At 58.3% G+C, this 21,686-nt stretch overlaps 1 protein-coding gene across 2 annotated transcripts; it reads left to right on the top strand.

The window, feature by feature from the left end:
- The first annotated feature begins 5,846 nt into the window (after positions 1-5,846).
- On the top strand, positions 5,847-20,541 carry METRNL (meteorin like, glial cell differentiation regulator). Of its 2 annotated transcripts, none has more exons than XM_082679042.1 (4): positions 5,847-6,219; positions 11,280-11,665; positions 18,693-18,752; positions 19,746-20,541. In XM_082679042.1, the coding sequence occupies exons 1-4, from the start codon at positions 6,059-6,061 to the stop codon at positions 20,066-20,068; spliced, it is 930 nt and encodes a 309-aa protein (XP_082535168.1). In that variant the 5' UTR covers positions 5,847-6,058; the 3' UTR covers positions 20,069-20,541. The 2 variants fall into 2 exon arrangements, with proteins under 2 accessions (XP_082535168.1, XP_082535169.1); XM_082679043.1 differs by lacking the exon at positions 5,847-6,219 and adding an exon at positions 7,055-7,234.
- Positions 20,542-21,686: the final 1,145 nt, after the last annotated feature.

Below are 21,686 nucleotides of genomic sequence, written 5' to 3' on the forward strand. Positions count from 1 at the left end.
TGACTAGGGAGCAGCCCATGTGAGCACCTACTGGGAGACAGAGGAGCATCTACTCCCATTCTCCCGTATGGGAACATACGGGAGCTCCAGTCGAGCGGTGAGCCTGGCACACGGTGAAGATGTGGACAGTGAGGCTGGCACCCATGCACAGAAGCGGGATCTCTGGGCCTGGCCCCTGGCACGCCACCCCCAGCAGCCAGGACCCTGCCCTCTCAGTATCACCACCCTGGAGTCTCCAGGCCCAGGGGTGATCCCAGCCCAGCTTAGGAGCCTTGATGACAGGGCGGGTGCAACTGCACGGTTGTAGAAACGTGCACGTGCTGAGGGCACTGCCAGACCTGGCCTGTAGCTGCCAGGGACAGTTGCTGGGATGGAGCCCAGCAGGCTTCCCAGGAGAAGTGATGCGTGAGCTGAGTGAGGAGGGCTGTTAGACCATGAGCAGCACGTACTCACCAAACATGTGGTGCAGGGCTGGGGTCCTTCTCCCCCAAGGGGCGCTGCCTCAGGGGACTCCGGGTACAGAGACATTCCTGCTGGTGTGACGGCTGTGGGGTCACCACAGCTCAGCACCTGGCAGAGTGGGATGCTGCTAAGGCCAGGCTGGACAAGGTGGCGATGTGGGCGCGGGGCTAATCATACCCCCGGCACTGTCTTTCACTGCTCACCCCGTGCACACACCTGGCAGACCGGCAGGAGCCCCTCACTTCTCCCTCCCACTTTTCGGTGCCGCACAGACAGCAAACATGCCAGCAGATTAGGTTAAGTAGGTGATTGCGTGAAGGTGTTTGGGTTGGGGCCAGCCAGCACTCTCCGGGCCGTTTCACGTCATAATTACATGTTGCTGGCTGCAGTTGCTAAATGTTAAATTACAAGCATTTGCTCGTGATCCATCATTTCACCACGATTACAATAATTATGTCCCTATGAGAAGGTCAGCAAAAATGACCTCGAAGGAGGAAACAGAGTGGCAGAAATGATGGAGGCCCGGGGGCTGAGCAGGGAAGGTGCTGGGTCCATGTGCAGACCTCCCTCAGCAGGTGGGGGTCTGGGTGTTTTCACGTGACCCACGTACGTGATTTGGCAAGTACTCTAAAATATTTTTTGAATGCCAAAGAGAGAATTTCCTGGACATGTCTGGGAAAACTTTTAACGTTTTTCTGGAAGTGTCCAGTTTCTAGGGGAGGAAGTTGATTCTTCAATGAGCAGATTCAGGTGACTGGACATTTTGAATAAGAGAATGACCATCAATACACATTTGAAGACCTCAAGACTGGGCAAAAAATGAAAGCATTTACAGCGACTGGGCTGTGTTAGTGTCTCAAAGAACTCATGCTCTGGGGAGAGTGGTGGGGAGGGGGCTGGGAAGAAGGTGCCCCCCACAGGGTCCCGAGTCCTGCTGAGAGTCAGATGGCACCTTGACCCCCGAATCAACATCTGTGCTGGGCCAAGGTTACCACACCCACCTGACATGAGGCTTTGTGTGATGATGTCACACCCCCTACATCTCCCTGAGAATCGAGACCCCACCCACTTTGCAGGTAATGAGACTCAGAAACAGACCCTGACCCCACTGCCCGTGTGAACCAGACCAGAAAGAGGGCCATGTCAGAGCCTAGGTCCATCCATCACCCACAGGGTCTGCCACACCCCGACGTTCAGAGGCTGGGAAAGGGTGTCCAGCCCCACAGACCCCACCCCAGCGAGCCTCCTTCCTCGGGTGGTGGGTCCCTGCCACACTTAAAAGAACGACTGGACTGTCTTACAGAGTGAAGTAAGTCCGCAAGAGGAAAACAAATACCATATTGTTAGATATGGAATCTAAAAAGAAGAAAAAAAGGTTCTGATGAACCTAGGGGCAGGACAGGAATAAAGACGACTTGAGGACACAGGGAGGGGGAAGGGTAAGCTGGGACAAAGTGAGAGAGTGGCGTGGACATATATACACTACCAAATGGAAAACAGATAACTAGTGGGAAGCAGCTGCATAGCACAGGGAGATCAACTGATCAGCTCGGTGCTTTGTGACCACCTAGAGGGGTGGGATAGGGAGGGTGGGAGGGAGACGCAAGAGGGAGGGGATATAGGGATATATGTATACATATAACTGATTTACTTTGTTATACAGCAGAAACTAACACAATATGGTAAAGCAATTATACTCCAATAAAGATGTTAAAAGAAAAAAAAAAAAAGAACGACTGGAGAGATGGCAGCACGGTCACCTGCTGCACGCTTGGGAACTGCAGTTGTCCGGCCGTAACCATGGGTCATGGTCTCACTGAAGGCCACCACTGCTGCCTCTCGGGCTGGCCCCAGTCAGGGGCTGCACCCCTGGAACGCCCCACAGAGACGTGCCCAGGAGGCATCAGGGAAACATTTCTTGAGTGAATGAACAGATCACAAGTGAAGGTTGATACTGACCTGAGTTTGGGCCACGGACTCCCTCACTACGCGCTCTGCATGGACCTATGGGGTGGGGCAGGCAGCTCTGTGGGAATCGCCCACATCACCGCCCCGCCATACGCAGCAGAGGCGAGGCCCAGAGCGTGCACCTCAAGAGTACGCTGAGCTGTGCTGTGTGGCCTCTGTCATCGCTGAGCCCCATCCCTCTGCCGCCTGTGCCCCATTCCTCTGGCTTCCTGGGGCTGTGGAAGGTACTCGGGCAGGACGGTGGGGCTGTCACCCAGGTGTGGGGACAGGCAGCTTTGCCATCTGACCCCAGTGGGTCTGGTCCTGCACCCTGCCTTCCAGCGGGCATTCTGGTGTTGGGGGGACTGTGAATGCTGGGAGGTGCCCAGCTTCTCTCGGACACCATGACGCCCATCTCCTTTACCACTATGGGTGGGGACACTGCTGTGGCCCCTTCCTGGGTTTAACTGGCAGTAAGCCTCACTGGGAAGTGTCCCCCCCAGCCATCCACGGACTAACACACCCCAAGGTTCTCCGACTGCCTGGGATCCTGCAGGGTTTCCCTGTCCCTGCCAAGCCCTAGGGCATGAAGCAGGGCAGGCTGTCACTGGGTGGCCTCAGACAGACATGACCCATCTCATCCTGCTGCCTCAACCCCAAACATCATATGCCCCCACAAGAGCTGATACCACGAGCACCAGGAAGTGGCTCTGCATGGCCAGGAGGGCTCATCAGCCCCACCTTGCTGGGCGAAGAGGCGCCAGGAGGCCCAGAGCTGAGCGCCGATATGAGGAACCAGTTCTGCTGCTGCGGCCGCACCCTGAGGCTGGCGCTTGTCAGGAGGAGGGAAATCTGGAAATTCCTGCTTCAGGGACCCTCCAGGAATCCAGAGGCACCTGTGTCTCCAGAAGTGAGGGCCTGTCACAGAGACTTAGGTCTGATGGTCCCAAGATCCTATCAGATTCTTCCAAGAAGACTGCCAGAACTTTTAATTAATAGTCTTAATTTTTAGGTTTATAGAAAACTGAGCAGGTAGTAGAGAGGGTTCCCATGTAGTCCCTCCCCTGCCCCAGATTCCTCTCTTACTGGCATCTCCAATTAGTGTGCACAGGTGCTATAATCAATGAGCCAATACCGACATAAATCAACTGAAGACTGCAGCGTTCGCTCCTGTGTCGTTGCTCTGTCAGTGCTCCATGCACCATCGTGCTGAGCTTGTTTTAGGGAAATGGACCCGGGCAGAGGTGGTTTGGCAGCCTTCTAGGTTACAGCCCTGAGCCTGGGATGGGAACGAGCTCCGTGTCACCCCAGAGACGGCTCTCCCCTTTGGTCCAGCGGTCACTACAGGATTCTAAAACCCTGAGCAGGTCACTCAGGCTGGTAGCACTGACTCCGCGTTTGTAATATGAAAGGGCCCTAAAGCTGCCCCGCCTCTTCCTCTGTGTGAAGACCTGGACCCTGACCAGCCACAGGGTCCTTCTTGGGTGGATGTGCCCAGCCAGGCTGCTTATAAAGCATTTCTTTATCACCTGCAGTGCCCGAGGTGAGAAGTGCTGCTGTGCAGACAGGCTCGGCGGGCACAGAGGTGGTTGCAGCTTCCAGATTCCAACGAGTAGACCCCTCTCCCCAGCGGCCTGGGTGGCAGTTTCAGTTGGCTCACTTCTCAAAGCAGTTCTGCACCCTGGTACCTGCAGCAACAGGGGTGTGGTGTGGGGTACAGCAGGCCCCCAAGCCCAGAATGCACATGTGTAGTCCTCTAGCCTCAAAGCTGACTTTGGGTCTTGGGATGACATCACTGTTTTTGACCAGGCAGGGTCTTTGCTCCGGGCTTTGGCTGGGTGGGTTGACCTGCACAGTTCCAGGGCTGCCCTAACAGATTCTTCAGTTGTAACCTCCTTCAAGGTGGAACGACGCCCCCACTGTTGCCCCAGCACTCCTGAGAGCGGCTGTCTCTCAGCCCCATCTGTTTTGGACCTGCAGACTCTGGCTTCTCCAGAGGGTGATGATTCCATCCCTACAACCAAATTAGACTTCCAAACCTCTAACCAGATGAAAGGGTGCAACATGAAAATAATAGGCACAGGAAGTCACTCCCCTCCCCCGTAGGTCACTCGAAATTCCTCCTGAAATATATCTTGCCTGGAAAAGAAATGCTAAAACAAGGTCAGATTTCTCCACCATTTGATGTTGTTTCAGGCTCTGGAGCTCGCTCAGACCAACACCAGAGTCTGAGGAAGCAGAAAAACCTGCTTTTGTGATCCCAGGGGTGGCTGCCTGGAGTGCCACAGCTCCCTCCCTCCGCCTGGCAGACCCTTATCATCCTTCCAGAGGCCAGTGTCCTCTGGGTTGCCTATGTCCCCCTGTCTCCCCCACTGGATGTCAGGCACCTGGGGGCCCCAGTGACCACCTGGTGAAGGCAGCCACTCTCATCACGCTGCACTCACTAGGCTGGGTCCCACTAGAACAGGGACCTCAGGGAAATTCGGCACCCAGGGGGCATTTGGCAGTATCTGGGGACAGTTCAGGTTGCCAAGCCTGGGGATGGGGGGACAGCCACTGCCAAAATGCTGCTAAACTCCTACAATGCACAAGAGGGTCCCCACCACGAAGAATCAAGAGCAAAGCTGGTGAATCGGGTGCTAGACTAACTCTGGAGCAGGGGCAGTGGGGACCAGCAGGGAGCACAGCAGTGATGCACAGGAGCGGTGGCCTCGACAGGCAAGTTCAGAGCCTTTCTGTGGAATAGGTGTTCCAGGGTCCACCGCACACTCAACAGTGAGTCAGCCACATCAGCAGCCACAGTTGGTCCTCCCCTCCCCCGCGGGCCGCAGAAAGGGACAGAGTCTGAACTTCCGCAAAGCACACTCAAATCCTGTGGAGGGTGGGTGCCAGGAACATCTCTGACGGCCTCAGGCTGGTCACACAGCAGTGGCACGGCCAGGTGCCCCTGCTACAGCCCAGAGGCCATTCCAGACTCAGTCTGCACGATGGGGCCACAGCACCACCACTGCTGGACGGACCTGCTGGCCAGGCGCCCGGCCTGGGTCTGCACGTACTTGGGGTCTCGGGTTTCTACCCCGCCCCCGCATCGTACAGGCTGGGGACGCGGTGCTGCCCGTCCCCCTCCCGCTCGAAACTTCACTTTCCAGCCTGGTTCTTCTCTCCCGGACCCTTCTCCCAGTCCCTCACGGGCCCTCTCCTCTCTGCGGCGTCCTAGCTTGTCCCACCCTCGGGCCACACGCCCCCCGACGCTTAGTGTCCCCGTCGCGCCGCTGACTCCGGTATCCGCCGCGTCCAGCCGGGATCCCTGGGCGCGGGGCACAGGCGCACTGGGCGGAGTTCCGGCGCGCGGGGCGGAGCGGCCGGGCGGGCGCCGCCCCCCAGCTGAGCAGCGACCGGGACCGCGGACTTGCAGACTTCAGAGGCTCAGGCGGCGGCGGCGGGCGCGGAGGTGCGCGCCCGGCTCCAGCGGCTCCAGGGGCTCGGGCGGCCCCGGCTCCGGCGGGGATGGGCGGGCAGCCGCCCTGGGGGCGCGGGGGGCGCACGACCTGACCGCCTGGACTCGAAGCCCGGCCGCTTGGCAGCGCCGGGTCGAGGGTCTGCTCGGTGGGCGCGGACGCGGGGCCGGCGGCCGAGCCGGAGCCAGAGCATGCGGGGCGCGGCGCGGGCGGCCGGGGGGCGCACGGGGCAGCTGTGGCCGAGGCCCCCCGCCCCGGGCCCTGGGCCGCCGCCGCTGCTGCTGCTGCTGGCCGTGTTGCTGGGCGGCGCGGGCGCGCAGTACTCGAGCGACTTGTGCAGCTGGAAGGGGAGGTGAGTTCGCGCGGCGCGACCCCAGCCCTTGGGTCCACTCCCCTCCCCGCGGGCCAAGCGCGCGGGGGCTCGGGGGCCCGCTCTCCAGGCTGAGTGCCGTCCCCGCCCTCCCCCGCCCCCGGTTTTAGAACAAAAGAGCCCGCGGCGTCCCGGTCCCCTGGCCCGGCGGACGCCCAGGGGGAGGCGCGCCTGCAGCGCGGTGGTGTCAGTCGGCTCCAGCAGCCCGCTCGCCCCGCGCCGGACCGCGCCGCTCCCCACTTGGTTCCCCGAGAGCCGCAGCTCGGACCCCGCGACCCCTCACTGGGGGCAGGCGGGGGTCGGCCTTCTGGCCCTTCCCGGGCTCTGCCCTCGGCGAGGAGTTGCGCGCCCCGGGCCGGGAGGAGCCGGGCCTGCGCTCAGGGCCGAGCGGGAAGGGACGGACGGGTCCGCAGGAGGGAGCGGCGGCTCCGGTGGTCGGAGCGGGGGCCCTGGCGCTAACCGCGCACTGACCACGTCGGTGCGGGCGGAGACCCGCGGGCGGGCACCTTGCGCAGGGCGAGTTCGGGGCCTGGCGGAGCCCCCCGCCCCGGCCCGTGAAGGTCAGGCCGCCCTTGGCAGCGCGCGCTGGGCTCTGCGACCCCCCTTCACGCCCTCTGCCAAGGCAGGCAGCCGAGGACTTTTTTAAAAAACTGCAGTGTGACAGGCAAGTCACAAGCGTGGGCGGGGGTGGGGGTGAGGGCGCAGAGAACCTCCGTCCGCCAGGGCGCCGGCCCCGAGCCAGGCACCTCGCTGTCGGAGAAGACTGCTTGGGCTTCCGCAGTTGCGGATTCAGGAGTTCGCAGAGGGAGATACTAGCGTCTTTTTCTCCGAAAACGCTATGGGCCGGTGCTGCCCTTAGATCTGGGTGTGTCCCTGTGTCCCACCGTGCTGGGCCCCTAAGTCCCTGACTTCTGATGGGAAGACTCCCGCTGGCAGACACCTCATGCTGTGGGGTGTCACGGGGTTATTTTGAGTGAAGACAGTTTTTTCCGAGAAGGTAAGGGTTGTGCCACTGTGCTGGGTTCTGCGTCAGCAGGGCAGTTGCTGGTCCTCTTGGATACGTACAGACCCAGTTCTCTGTGGAAACTGGCAATTACCCTGCTCCCTTCTCTCCGCTTCCCAGCCTTCTAGAGTGAAGGTCCTGGGCTCCTGAGCTTGGGCTGGTGTTGCCCACCCACCCTGCTGCAGAAGTTCTCCCAGCTCACACCACAGCAGGGGTGGTAGAGCTGAGACTGGAGCCCTGAGTGGCAGATCGGAGCTCTGGGGGAGGGTTGGCCTGGAGAATGCTGGCGCCAGCACAGAGCTGGCGGGGAGCCTCTGACTCTGACACACTCTTCTGGGGCTGCCCTCTCCCCCTCGCTGGTAATTAAACTCCCTGCTTTGCAGCCTCTGCTGGATGAATCAGTGCATCCCCAAACTGAGGCCTTGGGGTGTCCTGCTTCAGCAGATCAAAAACAGAAACCCAGTCCCACCCTGTGAGCTTGAGTTTCCAGAGGAGAAGCTGACATCCTTTTCACATTCTTGGAGGACCATGTGCCTGGAAGAGGATGCCTCCCCTGGAGCCCAGAGGGAGCTGTGAGCGAGGGCTGGTCAGGGGGCCAACCTGCTCCTGGACCACGCAGGTGTTTGCAGTGGGTGGACGAATCCCTTCGCCTTCCTGCTCCTGTGCGTCCTCTTTATCTACTGGGAGCAGAAGGGCCACTTACCTGCGGCCCCTCTTCCTCCATCATTGCTAATGGACCCCTGGACTTGGACACCCTCCAGTGTCCTCCACTCAACCCAAAGGCAGAACCCGGCCAAGGGCGGCTGCAGTGGCTGTAGGAGCTGTGGGCGGGATCTGGAGCAGAGACAGGGCCAGGTCACATTCCTGGAGCGTAAGCCCCCCTTGCATTGTAATTGCTGCCCCCAGTTATCGTTTTTTTTCACAGATCAGCTGACAGATTCTTACTCTGGTGCGCTGGTTTGCCTGCTGACTCTATAGCATTTACGACTTTTTATGAGCCCTTCTAAAGACAGCACAGGGTGGTGCAAACCCTGATGTGCCGGGTGGATTCTGATCCCCTGATAGGAAGGGATTTGTTTTTTATGACACTGGCCACTCACATTTGACAGGCCTAATGTGTTTCTGGGTGTTTCCAAGCAATTAAGTAGAGGGTTTTGAAATCCTTCTCCCTGTGCAGGGGCAGGACGTGCCCTATCTTTATTAGGCCCTGGTCATAAAGGTGGACCGTGAACTTTCCTGCTGCGATGGGCTGGGCATCGCCGGTTATGTCACACCTGGGCTATCTCTCCTGCAAGGTGGGGAAATGAAAAGTAACTCCAGGCAGGAGCGCCTATTGGTTTCGCCCTTGATCAGAAGCTCTTCCTGACTTTATTCAAAAAGAGACCATCACTTCCTTCTGGTGACTCAGGGTTTGAGCCAGGCTATGGTTGTGAGTGGTGTGGGCTCTGCTGCCACCACACTGACCCTGTCAGACAGTCCCCATAGCGACTTGGAATTTGCCATCTTTCCCATAAAGGTGCTCCACAGATGTGTCCTCCTGGGGGGGGGGGTGACACTTGCCGACTCTTTTTTAACACATTAATTCAGTTTAAATAATCCAGGATCAAATCAGTCTTCTCAGTTTCCTAAGGTTGAATAGAACCACAGTTTTTTTCTGCATCCTATAGCTCTGTCATAACATCAGAAAGCAGTTATTTCATTTTTCTTAGTTAGGATGTCACCTGCATGTCATGTGAAGATTGTAACATACCATCATCAGTGACCATGACTGATGTGGTGTGTTTTTGCATCTCCAGCACTTTTGTTGAGCAGATGTCTGTCTGAATGGAGCTGCTGCTCTGATGAGAGTGTGGACACTCCTGTGTTGGGTGCTTAGTGAGGGTCTTGTTGGTCCTGATGTTTTAGCAGAATGAGAGAGAGGAGGCAGAGCAGGGCCCGTGCAGGCTCCGGGGACGGGCTGGACCTGTTAGAGGGTGAAGTGATGGGCGCTTTATTTCTCACGTGTCCACTGTCGTTTTGTTCCTAGTCCCCTTTTAGGCGAGTGACGTGTGAGCAAATGGGTGCACGTGGTCATGTACGCAGGCTGGTGGATGGCAGCCCCCAGCCTCGGGTCCGCCTCCCCCTGGGCAGCATGGGCTGGCCATCTGTCCTCACGAGGGCCCCCTCTGCGCCTGCCAAGACGCGGGTGGAGGGTGGGCCTCCCCATTTCACCCTCCACTGTTGGGGTTAAGGCAACCTCGTGAGAGGTACCCACAGCCTCTGGTGTGAGGTCTCCACTCCCTAAACCCCTAGGTCCCCCTCTTCCCACCAAGAGGGAAGCGAAGCCTTGGAAGGGGTGGTTTTTGTGGGAGAGAGAGTTGAGGATTGGTGTCTGGGCATGGCGCAAGTGTCCAGCTGCCCCTCAAGGCTGGAGCCAGGAGAGGAGGGACACTGTGATAAAGTTTGTTTGGCTGCGTAAGCGCAGAGCTGATTATAGTCATCTGTGGCAACCACACACCATTTAGTCTAATTTTGTCACCCAGCACTATAATTATGCCTATCCCCTCCTATGTGTCAGATGAGCTTGTGTGAGTTTTATGTGACTGTAATTTGTAAGTCTGTTCTGTGTGTGCAGCCCTGCTCGGCGTCTGAGGCCAGGCTGCTCATGACCCAGGGCCTTGGGGGTGGGGAGTGGAGTGAGGAGGGAGTCCACCTCCTTGACACCTCCTTCTGATGTGGTCTGCAGGGTGACTGTGCATCCCTAGCTTGCAGCTGGCCGTTGCATGAAAAGTGAGGTTTTTCGGGGCCTGGAGCATGAGTCACCAACAGTAAATGCAAACCATATGTTATGTGTTTTCTCCTCTGCAGAAAAGGTTTCTGGTAACTCACTCAGGCCAGGGCTCTGAATATAGTATTGTTTATTTCACATAAAAATCCTAAGAATGTGGGTGAACCTGTCTGAGATCTGATCAGAACCAAATTTCATGTAATAAAACACTTAGTTGAAGTCACCGTTGAGTTCCCGGGCTGCTTGGTGTTTATGACGTAACCGTTACCACAAGCTGACATTTACATTACAGTTTTGAGTAGGGGAAACTTGAACGTTTTTGATGGTTTCAATTTCTCGAAAACATAATGTTATGACTTACTCAAGACCTGCCTCCCCAAGAGCATAGCACACTTCATTTTTTCCTGTTTGCTTTTTATTAGGAGTGAAACCCACTGGGCTCCCCAACAGTCCGCATCGGGAAGACAGGTTATCTGCGGACCTTTTGTGTCCCCCTCCCTTTGCTTTTCCACAATTCCTTCCCGTGTCTCCCTGTGGAGGACCTTTACTTTACTTTTGTGTCTTGCTTTGATGCTATTTGTGTTTGCTTTGAAAAAAATACTATTGGCAATGCAGGGTCTTCAGGTTTGCAAATGAATGAAAAAGCAGTCACATCATCACCTTAAGGAAAATATGAACACTGTGCCTAACGGGCATCCTGAAGACAAAACTCACCAACAACCTACACAGCCCCCCACAAATTGCTAACATTCCCAGTTCGTTTAAAAGCTGCTCCCTGGAGTGCATTATTTATTATATGTGCATTGCATTCCAGCGTGCCTCCTGTAACTTGAATCTGCTCCTTGGTCTTCACACTCAGTGGGAATCTACCAACATTTCCTGGCCCTCATTTGCTTATCTGGAACTTGGGTTGGTGCCAAAGTCCCACTGGTGTTTCCCTGTTTATTTTTTGGAAGAGCCGTCTTTTCCTTGGTTCTCACCTCCACTGCACCCATCACTGCCCCTGTTCAGGGGTTTCCCAAGGACACGGGCTCAGAGGCCAACAGAGTGTCCAGGTGGCGAGAGGGTCTGGGAGCCAGAAGCTCCCACACTTACCAGAGCGCTCGGAGCCGGTGCGCTGGAAGGAACTGGGCGGGGGAGGCCGTGTGGCCACCCCTCCCTGGAGGTGGGCCCTGAGCTGCAGGGTGGAGACGGTGCCAGCCTGCCTGTGGGTGAGGGGTGCTCGGACACCCGAGCAGGCGTCTCCCAGCTGACGAATCTCCCCCTCCACAGCGGACTGACGCACGAGGCCCACAGGAAGGAGGTAGAGCAGGTGTACCTGCGCTGCTCCGCGGGCACTGTCGAGTGGATGTACCCGACCGGTGCGCTCATCGTGAACCTGCGGCCCAACACCTTCTCGCCCTCCCGGCACCTGACTCTGTGCATCAAGCCCCTCAGGGGCTCGTCCGGGGCCAATATTTATTTGGAAAAGACTGGAGAACTGAAACTGCTGGTGCGGGACGGGGACCTCGGGCCCGGCCAGGCCCCGTGCTTCAGCTTCGAGCAGGGCGGCCTGTTCGTGGAGGCGACACCCCAGCAGGACATCAGCAGGAGGACCACGGGCTTCCAGTACGAGCTGACCAGCCGGCATGCGGGGCCAGACCTGCACACCCTGTCAGGTGAGTGTGGTGCCCAGGGTGGGGTGGTGGCCTCAGGGGTCCTCCCTCGTCTCCCAGACCCCCCGATCATCTCCCACCCCCACCTCAGCACAGCCCCTGAACATGCTGCTCGAGTCCGTGCTTCAGGCCTGGCAGGTCTGCCTGAGGGCGGCCGAGGGGCCCTCCCGGGAGCAGGTGCCCCGTTAGTGCTGTGGGCAGTTTGGACTTGGGACAATGGCCACAGGTCAGAGCAGAGCTGTGACACGGTCCTGGCCCATAATATGCTCTTCTCCCCTGGACCAGTTTTGACTGAGATTTGAAATGGGTGCTGTTACCATCCAAACTGCCCCAGAATCTCTTCTGACACACGAGTTGGCCGAGTGTTTTTGGCGTCGGCTGCAGTCCCTGAAACATTGAGTTTTGGGTGGAAGTTGAGTCTGATTCACGTTCCAGAGCCATGCAGAGCTGGGATGTCCTGAATCGTGAACCATTCCCAGGTTCACAAGCCGTTTTATCTGTGGGTGTCGGTGAGGGCACCGGCACCATGCCATGCAGGGCAGCTGAGTGGCTCTGATGACCTGGGAACCTCAGGTGAGGTACCGGAGGGAGTCTCTGGGTGGCCGAGGGCCGGTGAGTTGGCTTTAGATTTTCCTTCCCTTTTTTTGAGGCCAGCAGACAGCTTTGTGGGGCCCTGTGTGGAAGACAGTGTTGGTCTCTGGAAAGTTCTGTGGGCAGAGAGAAGTGTGTGGTCCCAAGAGCTCTCACACAGGGAAAACTCAGGGTCCTGTCTTTTAGATAGGGACAACCAGGCCAGGTGCAACCCTTGCTCCAAGGCACAGATGACCTCGTGGGGTCCGAGCGCATGGGGCGGGGGTCAGCGGGGCTCAGGTGCACCATCTGCTTCAATTCCAGAACTAGTTGGGAGGAAGATGCCTCCCAAGGGGAAAGTGTGAGCTTGGGTAGTGGTGGGGGCAGGTTCCAGGAAGGCTGTTCCTGCGGTGACCAGCCAGGATGGTGGTCAGTGGGGGGCGCTATGGCATTGAGTGTTGGAGGCGAGGCAGGGATGCTGCCCACACCCCATAGTGCATAGGGCAGCCCCACCACAGAGAATGACCTGGCCCCAGGCATCAGCACAGGACACCCCAACACGAAGAGTGACTTATCCCCAAGTGTCAGCAGTGCTGAGGTGGAAACACCTGGTTTGAGGGCTAGGCCAGCCCCCCCCCAAGTAATATAATTTAGTGAATAAAATCTTCCATTGGAAAAAACCAGACCTACTAGGATTTGAAATGCAGACTTTCTCCTGAGTGGGAATCTACATCTTACTGTTCTGTGTTCTTGGCTCAGATGAGTTTTCAAAACCTTAAACCTCTCTCAAACTAAACTGGTCTGTTACAGAGCTTCAATGTATGACTGCCCAGGTAGGACCCCTCTCCCCAGGGCCTGACTGCCCAGGTAGGACCCCTCCCCCCAGGGCCTGACTGCCCAGGTAGGACCCCTCCCCCCCTGCCCCTGTGCCTGCCTGGGTAGGACCCCATCAGGAATGCTGAAAGCTGCCATAAACCCCAGGACTTGAATAAAACTTTAACCACAACAGCCTTTATCTTGATCACCAGCAAGTGATCGTTGGCGGGGGTGGTGGGGGGACGCTAGAGATAAACTCGCGATAAAAACAAAATCTGGAGAAACCCGGTCACCAAATTCGATGTCTCTGGCCATGGTGAGCGTTGGCTGATGGGGCAGATATTAGGGACTTGCTAACATTCCTTTTACTGATTAAAATGTTGACGGGTTGAGGCCATTCGGCTGCTGGTCACATGCTCTGTCCCGCTGGGGCTTTGTTCCACTTTGCTGGGAGGCCGCCACCAGGTTCTTGGAGGCCACGGCATAAGGTGCTTTCCGTGCTGCCCCCTGAGTACTCCCGTTGGCACAGACCGGCGTCTCTGGTGGAAAATCCACAGTGGGGTCACGACCCGGGGTGACTCAGAGCCTGTGGCTCAGCCCTAGGGACCTGAGACTTTGTTTCTTTCCCCCTCCCTGGGGGCAGGGTCTGTGCTCCCCCAGACCCCAGGTCTACGTTTCCAGGCTAGGGCAGTGAGTGGGTTTGGGAGAGGCCCGTGGGGTCGCAGGGAGAAGGCCCCGTGTGATGGGGTGGGTCGTCTGGCCGGGGCACCACACGGGACACGTGGCTGTGGCTGGATGTTGGGCTGCTGGGGTGCCCTTGATCCCCCAGACATACGCCTGCCTGGCCCTGGGGTGCCTCTTTAAATCTGGGGCTCACGGGGATGCCGGAGACCCTGAGGATGGTGGGGTGTGATTGTCCATCTGCCCAGTGGCCGGGGCGCTGGCCTGGGGCAGCACAGATACAGTGACTGTCAGAACGTGAGATGGGGATGCAAAAGGCTCCTAGGGTATGGGAGCTGCAGACCCAGCACTTCTCTGTCCTGAAGGAGACAAGGGCAGCAGGGATCAGGGAGGCTGGTGCATCCCTTCTCCCCAGGGATGGGCCCCTAAGCTTTTAATGCCAAAGGAATGGGTACGTAATGTGGAATGCTGGTGCCGGCCATCTGGCATCCGTGACCTCCCCCGGACCAGGCCGGCTCTCAGATGGCAGTGCTCTCCTGTCTGGCCTTGGCTGCAGCGGGGAGACACCAGTGGCGCCGAAGCCCCAGTGTGTGTGCCGTGGAGGTGAGCACATGCCCGTGACCTGACCTGCTGGGGAGGTGGATGAGCCTTCTCCCTCGCTGCTGAATCACGAGTTCCAGTTTGTGCTGATATGAAATTAAAGAGGCACCGCGGGCTGGGATCCCGAAGGAGAGGTGTGCATGAGCCTTGCTCACCTGCCGCAGCTCTGGGCGGTTCCACAGGGAGTGTTTATGGTGAGCATGTCAGCCTCGTGTCCATCATGTTGCATAATCGGCTTCCTCATATGGACTGGGACTCGCCAACAGCCAAGAAGAGGCCAGGACGGAGAGGCAGGCAGATACAGAGGGGCAGGCGGGTGGCAGGGGGACTTCAGCCCCCCAGGGACTCGGGATTTGGCTGCCACGTGGCAGGAAGGGGAGGACCTGCTCCCCCGCCCTACCCCTCCTCCGAGGGCCTCGCCAGGCACCTGAGTAACACGGCACTCCTTCCTCTGGCGCTGGAAAAATCTGGCAGGATACAAAAGGCAGACAAGTGGCCAGATGCAACTCACTAATGGAAGAAGCTCCAGGCCACACCTGGACTGTGGACCTGGCCAGGCTGTCTGGACCATCCTCCCCAGGGTCCCAGCACACTTGGGGAAACAGGCACCACCAGGACCCCCATTGCCCAGTGGGCTGGGGGACGCGTTAGGGTGGCCAAAGAGGGAGGGCGGGGGTGTTACTTGGTCTGGTTCTAGGGGACAGATGCAGACCCCGTCTCTGTGGTTCTCCTGGGGCAGCTCAAGGGGGCCCTGGATTCCAGCATGTTCTTTTACTACTTAGGGGCTGAGAAGCAGGGGCTCACAGGCTTGGCCACATCCACGCTCTGGGGTTTGGGCTCTGTGCAATGCCCACCCAGAGCAGGCCCCCGGCGTGTAGGTGAGGTGGCGGGGGGGGACAATGGTGTTTTAGACCCACAGCCAGAGGGTTGTGGGGGCAAGAGGACTTGCCCCTGTGCCGGCCGTGAAGGCCCAGAAGTGACTCCCATCGCTGCTCATGGGCGCCGGGTGGGGTGGCCTGGGTCCCACAGTTTCTGACGTGCTTCATCTCGCCATCCCCTTTGAAACCGCTCTGTTGATGAGCCAGGGGCGAATGGTCCCTTTGGGGGGCCTGGGAGGCGCAGACCCCCGCTGGGATCCCACTTGGGCACCTTAGAGTTTAGGGGCGGGCTTGATGGGCCGTGGGGCATAAACAGCAACGTTCAGAAGTGAAAAGAAACTTCGTTATTTCCTGGAAACAGTACAGGAGAGAACTTAATTTTTTCCCTAAGGTTTGTTTAGATTCCTGCACCAGTGCTTTTCCAGCCCCTGTAATCACTGTAAAATTACTTTTCATCTTACCCAGCTCTGGACTCTGGGGGTGGAAGGTGTGACTCCTCTGGCTTCCTCACCAGGAGGAGGGAGGGAAGGGAGTGGGTGCGGGCGAGAGAGCTGGTGAGGCTAAGCGTTCCCTGTGCCCGCACGTGGGAGAGGGGGTTTCACAGGTGGCGACCAGCCCTGGCCAGGTCCCACAGGGTCCTCTGGGGTGATGTCAGCCTGTGGCCTGGAGTTGGGGTGAGTGCAGGGTTGTCATGATGATCAGAGGAGGCTCTCTGCTCAGCGAATACCGCTCACATTCCGGCAGCGTTGCTCCCTTTCCTCCCCTCCCTGTTAAAATGCTTCATTCACCGCCTGTCGCAGCTGCACTGAAGACCCCAGAGGGTGTCTCACACATCGTGTCCACCCCAGTCATCCTTACCTGGGCAGTCTCACCCGTCAGACCAGCATCCCACCATCTACAAACTTCTCCTGGGCATCGGGCTACCCAGAGCCTGACAGAGGGATGCCGCCCTCCCCATCTGTACCTGCCGCTCTCGCCTGCATCCCTGCTGCAGCCCCCGGCTGGTCTCCCTGACCCTGTTTTTTTCTACTTCATTCAGTTCATTTTATGCATATTCCAGAGTAATCTTCCCAACGTCCACATCCCAGCCCTCCCCTTTCCGAGAACCACAGGCCAGAATTCCACCCGGCCCCTGGGCCGCCCCCTCCCCATCTTCCCCACAAGGAAACAAGATTTGATGTGTCAGAAACCAGCGCATTCCACTCGGCCTCCACGAGCCTAACTCCGATTAATAATTGTTTCCAGATTGCTCCTCTTGGCGTCCACAGCCTGGGTTCTCCACAAAGGTGCCTACACTTCACAAAGCTCAGAGTCATGAGAGAGTCTTGTGGGGGCCTTTGTTAGCTCAGCTGTCAACGGCACGGGCTCGCTGAAGCTTTGGGTGGGAGGGTCAGCAGGCTGCTGACCGCCGGCCCCCAGGCCCACCGGGGTCCTCGTACATCCTGCGTGGGACTGGGCGCGAGTCAGGGCAGGGAGCCCAGGACAAGCTCATGCCACCTTTCTCCCCAGCGGTCAGCTGAGGTCCCGGGGCCTACAACCCACAGAGAGCTCGAGGCTCCAGGCCTTGGTGATCATACGCACCCAGGCCTGGGTTTCGACCACGGTCTGTGGCCTGGGCCTGTCTCAGCTTCTAAAGAGCTTGTGTGAACCTTGCCTCCCGTTCACCCGCGCTTGGAGTTCGCATGGCCTGGTTCCGAGGCCCCAGGCGGGGGCCTCTGACCCGGTGGGCACTGGGGGAGCTGCCAGGACGGGAAGTCTCCCCACTGCCGCGGGCCCCTCGGCACACAGGCTGGAATAAAACGCCGCCTCTTGTGGGATGTGAGGCTCCCCGATGTCTGCGGGGCTGTGCTCCCCCTTTTCTTCACTCTGGGGTCTCTGTCAGGCCCTGCGTGGGCAGGAGGCCCCCAGCGGGTTAGAGGTGGGGGACCCCCAGTTGGCCACCCTCTTTTTTACGAAAGGCCTTGAGGCTGGGGGTCCACACTCGTGACAAAAAGCCACAGGTGGGCAGAAGGCTCCGGATTTGGAGCTGGGGAGGGAGGTGCTCCGTGCTCTCAGATGCTCCAGAGGCGTCCGACAGGCTGTTCTTGTTCTGCAGCTTCTCCTTTTTCCTGATAACTTAGCAGAAGTGCCCGTGAGTCATGCCCTCGCTGGACTAGACTGGGGCATGTACATCTACCCCCGCCTGGGGGCAGGACGGGAGGGCTGGTGCTCCGGGTGCTCATGTCCATCCCCGAGGGGTCCCAGGACACCAGAGACTCCCCCACACATATTCCAGGTCCCCGAGGCCCCTCCTGTTCCCTGTGCATCTCCCTGTCTCCTCGAGGGCCCCCGCGTCACTGCAGCCCCTGGGCAGGTGACAACTCAGCCCGTTTCGGGGGCTTCGAGGGCAGCTGGCCAGGTGTGCTGACAGTTGTAGGTTCATCCAGGCCCAGTGAGTGCCAATCCTGGGGACTTTGCGGGGCCTTCAGAACATGAAAAGGCAGAGGGCAACTTGTCCTAGTGAGAGTTCACGCCTAACATTTCTGTTGTTAGGGAATTTGGGCCCAACCCTAGAAACTAGAAATAGGTGAGGAAACGTGCAACATCAGAGCCAAATAATAAACTTGTGTCTCCCCAAATCCACCGCTGAGTTACGAGTGCCACAGTCCTGGGGAGTCCCCAGAGCCTCGAGGTTTCTGTCTCCCCCCAGCCCTTCTGGAGGCCTTACGCCAGTCTGAGGCAGTAGGTGAAGGTGGGGTGAGAGCTGTACCGGGGGGCAGAGGTCCACCAAGAAGGACTGGTTTGTCTGGAGTAATCAGCCCCCACCCAGGTCTGGGGAGTCTCAGAGGGGATCCTGTGAACTGGGCTTGCTGTGAAAGGTGTCTGGAGGTGTTTGGAGGTGACCACCTGGCCCTGTTGGTCAGACGAGGACCCCACAGCTGAAGCAGGTGGACGTGCCCCTCATGCCCACCAGTGCCTTTAGCAGGGTCACCTGGTCCTTCTGGGCAGTGCCTTGACCCCTGTGGAATCCTGGTGGCAGATGGGGCCGTGGGGGCAGGCAGTGTGAGTGGGAGGCCCTGGCATTTGGGGGCCTGGCCACAGAGGCTGAGTGAGGCTCTCGGACAGGCTGGTGTCAGGGACGTGGCCTCAGATCAGCTCGGGTTGGTTTTGGCGCCGAAGAGCCATTTACCCATGAGCCCAGGGGCTGTTTGCCCGGCACGACTACAGTAATGAGCTAAGTGTGATCGAACGCAAAACCGCACTTTCCCTCCGTTTTCACGCCATTGCAGGTGGCCCAGGTGAGCCTGGGGCCCCTGGAGACGTTTCCCCATCTGTGCAGCCGAGGTCGAGGCCCCGCCTGCTCTTGGCACCCTGGTTTCAGAGGTGCGGGGCCTGGACAGTTGCTCCCGACGTCAGAGGACTTATGTCGTGTGGTCTACATGCCGTGGGCGGGAGGGTCCCATGTTCATGCACTGGCCCCGCCTGACCCTCTTCTCTCCCCACAGCCCCGTGCCGCCCTTGCAGCCACACTGAGGTGCTCCTGGCTGTCTGTACCAGTGACTTTGGTGAGTGTGCTGGCGGTTCCCGCCACGTGGGGGAACTAAACCCTCTGGGGGGAGGAGACGCTGCTGAAGATCCTGGGCTTGGCCCCTCTTGCATCACTGATTGCAGTCACAGGAAAAGGCCTTCCTTTCTGCTCCTTAGAGTGACCCCAGCCCGAGAAGGGACCTGTGTGCAGGGCGGGGAGAGAGCTGGGAATTCCTATTTAAGGTGGGAATTCCTATTCGAGGTGATACTGAGCATTTTCCTACTTGGCGTGTGAGTCTAAGTCCTGGCTCTAGCCTCTCCTCAGTGCCCTGCCTGCCTCCAGGTCCCCTGTAGGCACCACAGCAGGCGTTGGAGGCCCTGGTAGGGCCAGGGTCGGGATCAGGGACTCAGCCGCCTGCTTGTGACGTTGGCACAAACGCTCTCGAGTTAAGGGTGGCAGCATTCAGGGCGAGTTCGATGGAGCCGGCCCAGCGGGACCTGGCTCTGAGCGCCCCCAGGCTCCCAGGGCAGTTGGGTGGTGGAAGTACAAGCCTTTCTCCTCGCTGGCCCTGCACAGAGGGGATCTGGGGCCGGGCGGTGTCCCCGAACTTGTGCCTGCTCTGCCCTTCTCCACCCTTCTCCCTCCCATCACCTTCCTCCCCTGTAAGCTTCACCGTTTCTGTCTGATCTTGATACGGAACCGCGGCAGATCTTGAGTATTAACTGCAGTGACTTTTCTTGTTTTAACTTGAAAACTTGGTGCACGACGTGATTCATATCTTCTATTTTTCTCCACTTCTGTGGCTGGCCCTTGGTAGAAAAGCATCTCTGCCCAAGACGGTGTGAGTGGCGGGGACGACCCCTAGGCAACCTCTTGTGTGTGGATTGTGGTTTTTAGTGAAAATTTCTGGAAGGCAGAGTTCAGGGTCAGCTCCCGGTTCTGCTGCTGGGGGTGGGAGGTTGGTGCGTGCTGTCTGCTTGGCGAGCACCCTGCTGACCGCTGACCCTCCCCCCGTCTCCTTCCTCTGCAGTCGTCCGAGGCTCCATCCAGGATGTCACCCATGAGCCGGCGCAGCAAGAGTCAGCCATCCACCTGCACGTGAGCCGGCTCTACCGGCAGAAGAGCAGGGTCTTCCGGCCGGCCTCAGAGGGCGAGGGTGGCGGCTGGCGGGGGCGCGTCTCCACGCTGCTGGAGTGCGGCGTCCGGCCTGGGCGCGGTGAGTTTCTCTTCACCGGCCACATGCACTTTGGGGAGGCCTGGCTCGGCTGCGCCCCGCGCTTCAAGGATTTCCAAAGGATGTACAGGGACGCTGAGGAGAGGGGGCTGAACCCCTGCGAGATAGGCACAGAGTGACCGCTGGGTGACCGCTGCCGCAGCGATGGATACGCACACTGGGGTGGGTGCCTGGCGCTCCAGCTGGGGAGGTACACGCTGGTTCTGGCCAAGGACTCCCTGGTGGATTGACTGGAGATGCTGTAACATGCCAACTAAGTTATTATATTTTTTTTAAAAAAGAAATGTTCATAGGAAGCAAACTCCTGTGTCGTAAAATGCCTTCGTGTGCCGTTGCATACTGTTTTCTGAGCATCTGCAGTCACTGCATTTGGCTGGTGTGTTGGGTGAAGTGTGAGGGCCGTGGCCCACAGCCGATACCCGACACCAGGCTTGGGTACCACTCAACGTTGTTTCTTATGATGGAAATTTATGGGGCCAAATACCTATGGTTTTTTCATTTTGTTTTTGCTTTTTAAAGAATGAACTTTGCCAGCCATGGTCATTTGGGGGCTGCAGGCTGTTTCCATTCCAGGGAATAAAGACCAGCCTCTGCCGGATCAATGGCGCGTCTGTCTTCGGCCCTGGTCAGTGGTGTGTGGCACTTACCTAGGGGCCCACGTCAGGGCTTCTCCAAGGGAGCCCCACGGCCCTGGCGTTAGGGACCTTTCACACTGGGCCGAACTATAAGTGAGGCTGTTACCCCCACGCTCGGCCTCTACCAGAGGTACCCCCCGCGTTCCTGGTGGACCACCCCCATCCCCTTCAGCATCTGCCCTCCTCCTTCCTGTTAACCTAGATCTTGCCCTTCGACCTCAGCTTCCCCCAAATGCCCGAGCACAGGGCAAGTGTCTAGATACCCAGGGCCTGATCTGGGCCCCATATCCTCAAGGATGAGTCAGTGTCCTGCAGCTGCCGGAACAAATGACCACAACCCAGGAGCTTAAACAACAGACACTTATTCTCTCATGGTTCTGGAGACCAGAAGTCCAAAATCAAGGGCCACGCTCCCTCCAAAAGCTCCAGGTGGAGACCCTTCCTTGTCTCTTCCAGCTTCTGGTGTTGCCAACAGTCCTTGGTCCTCGGCCTGTGGACACGTCGCAGTCTCTGCCGTCCTTTGGCTTTCTTCTCTCTGAGTGTCTGTCCACATTTCCCTCCTCTCTCACATCCACCAATCACTGGATCGAGGCCCACCGTGATCCAGTAAGAACTCATCTTAATCACGCCTGCAAAGACCCCGTTTCCAAATAAGTTCACATTCACAGGTCCTGGATAGATAGGAATTTGGGGAGTCACTGTTCATCCCAGTACAGGTGTTGCTGGGGTGTCATGTAATCAGACCTGAGCCTGCGATTCCTCCCAGGCAGCTGCTGAGATGAACGGACCTGGGAGAGGCTGACACCGGTCAGTGAACACCAAGCCAACTGCACCGAAAAGTCAGGCACACATGGGGAGAGGCTGTATGCTGGCTCAGGTGTGCCCTGGCTCAGGTGTGAGCTGACATAGATGTGCCCTGGCTCAGGCATGTACCAGCTGAGGTGTGCACCAACTCTGGCATGCCCTGCCTCAGGTGTGCGCTGGCTCAGGTCTGTGGGCTCCTGCAGGTCACAACAAGAAGCAGGTGCTCAATACCTGCACAAGAAGAAGCAGGGTGATGACCTGAAGCAACAGGGTTGGTGACAGGCACAGGTCCTACTGT

The sequence above is a fragment of the Grampus griseus genome (genome assembly GCF_964374135.1).
Source record: "Grampus griseus genome assembly, chromosome: 20".
Lineage (NCBI taxonomy): Eukaryota > Metazoa > Chordata > Mammalia > Artiodactyla > Delphinidae > Grampus > Grampus griseus.

Bases quoted from the DNA above. Each gene is read 5' to 3' on its own strand.
- METRNL (XM_082679042.1), top strand. From the start codon at position 6,059: ATGCGGGGCGCGGCGCGGGCGGCCGGGGGGCGCACGGGGCAGCTGTGG. The intron at 6,220-11,279 runs GTGAGTTCGCGC...CCCCCTCCACAG, and splicing joins TTGTGCAGCTGGAAGGGGAG to CGGACTGACGCACGAGGCCC. The intron at 11,666-18,692 runs GTGAGTGTGGTG...CTCTCCCCACAG, and splicing joins AGACCTGCACACCCTGTCAG to CCCCGTGCCGCCCTTGCAGC.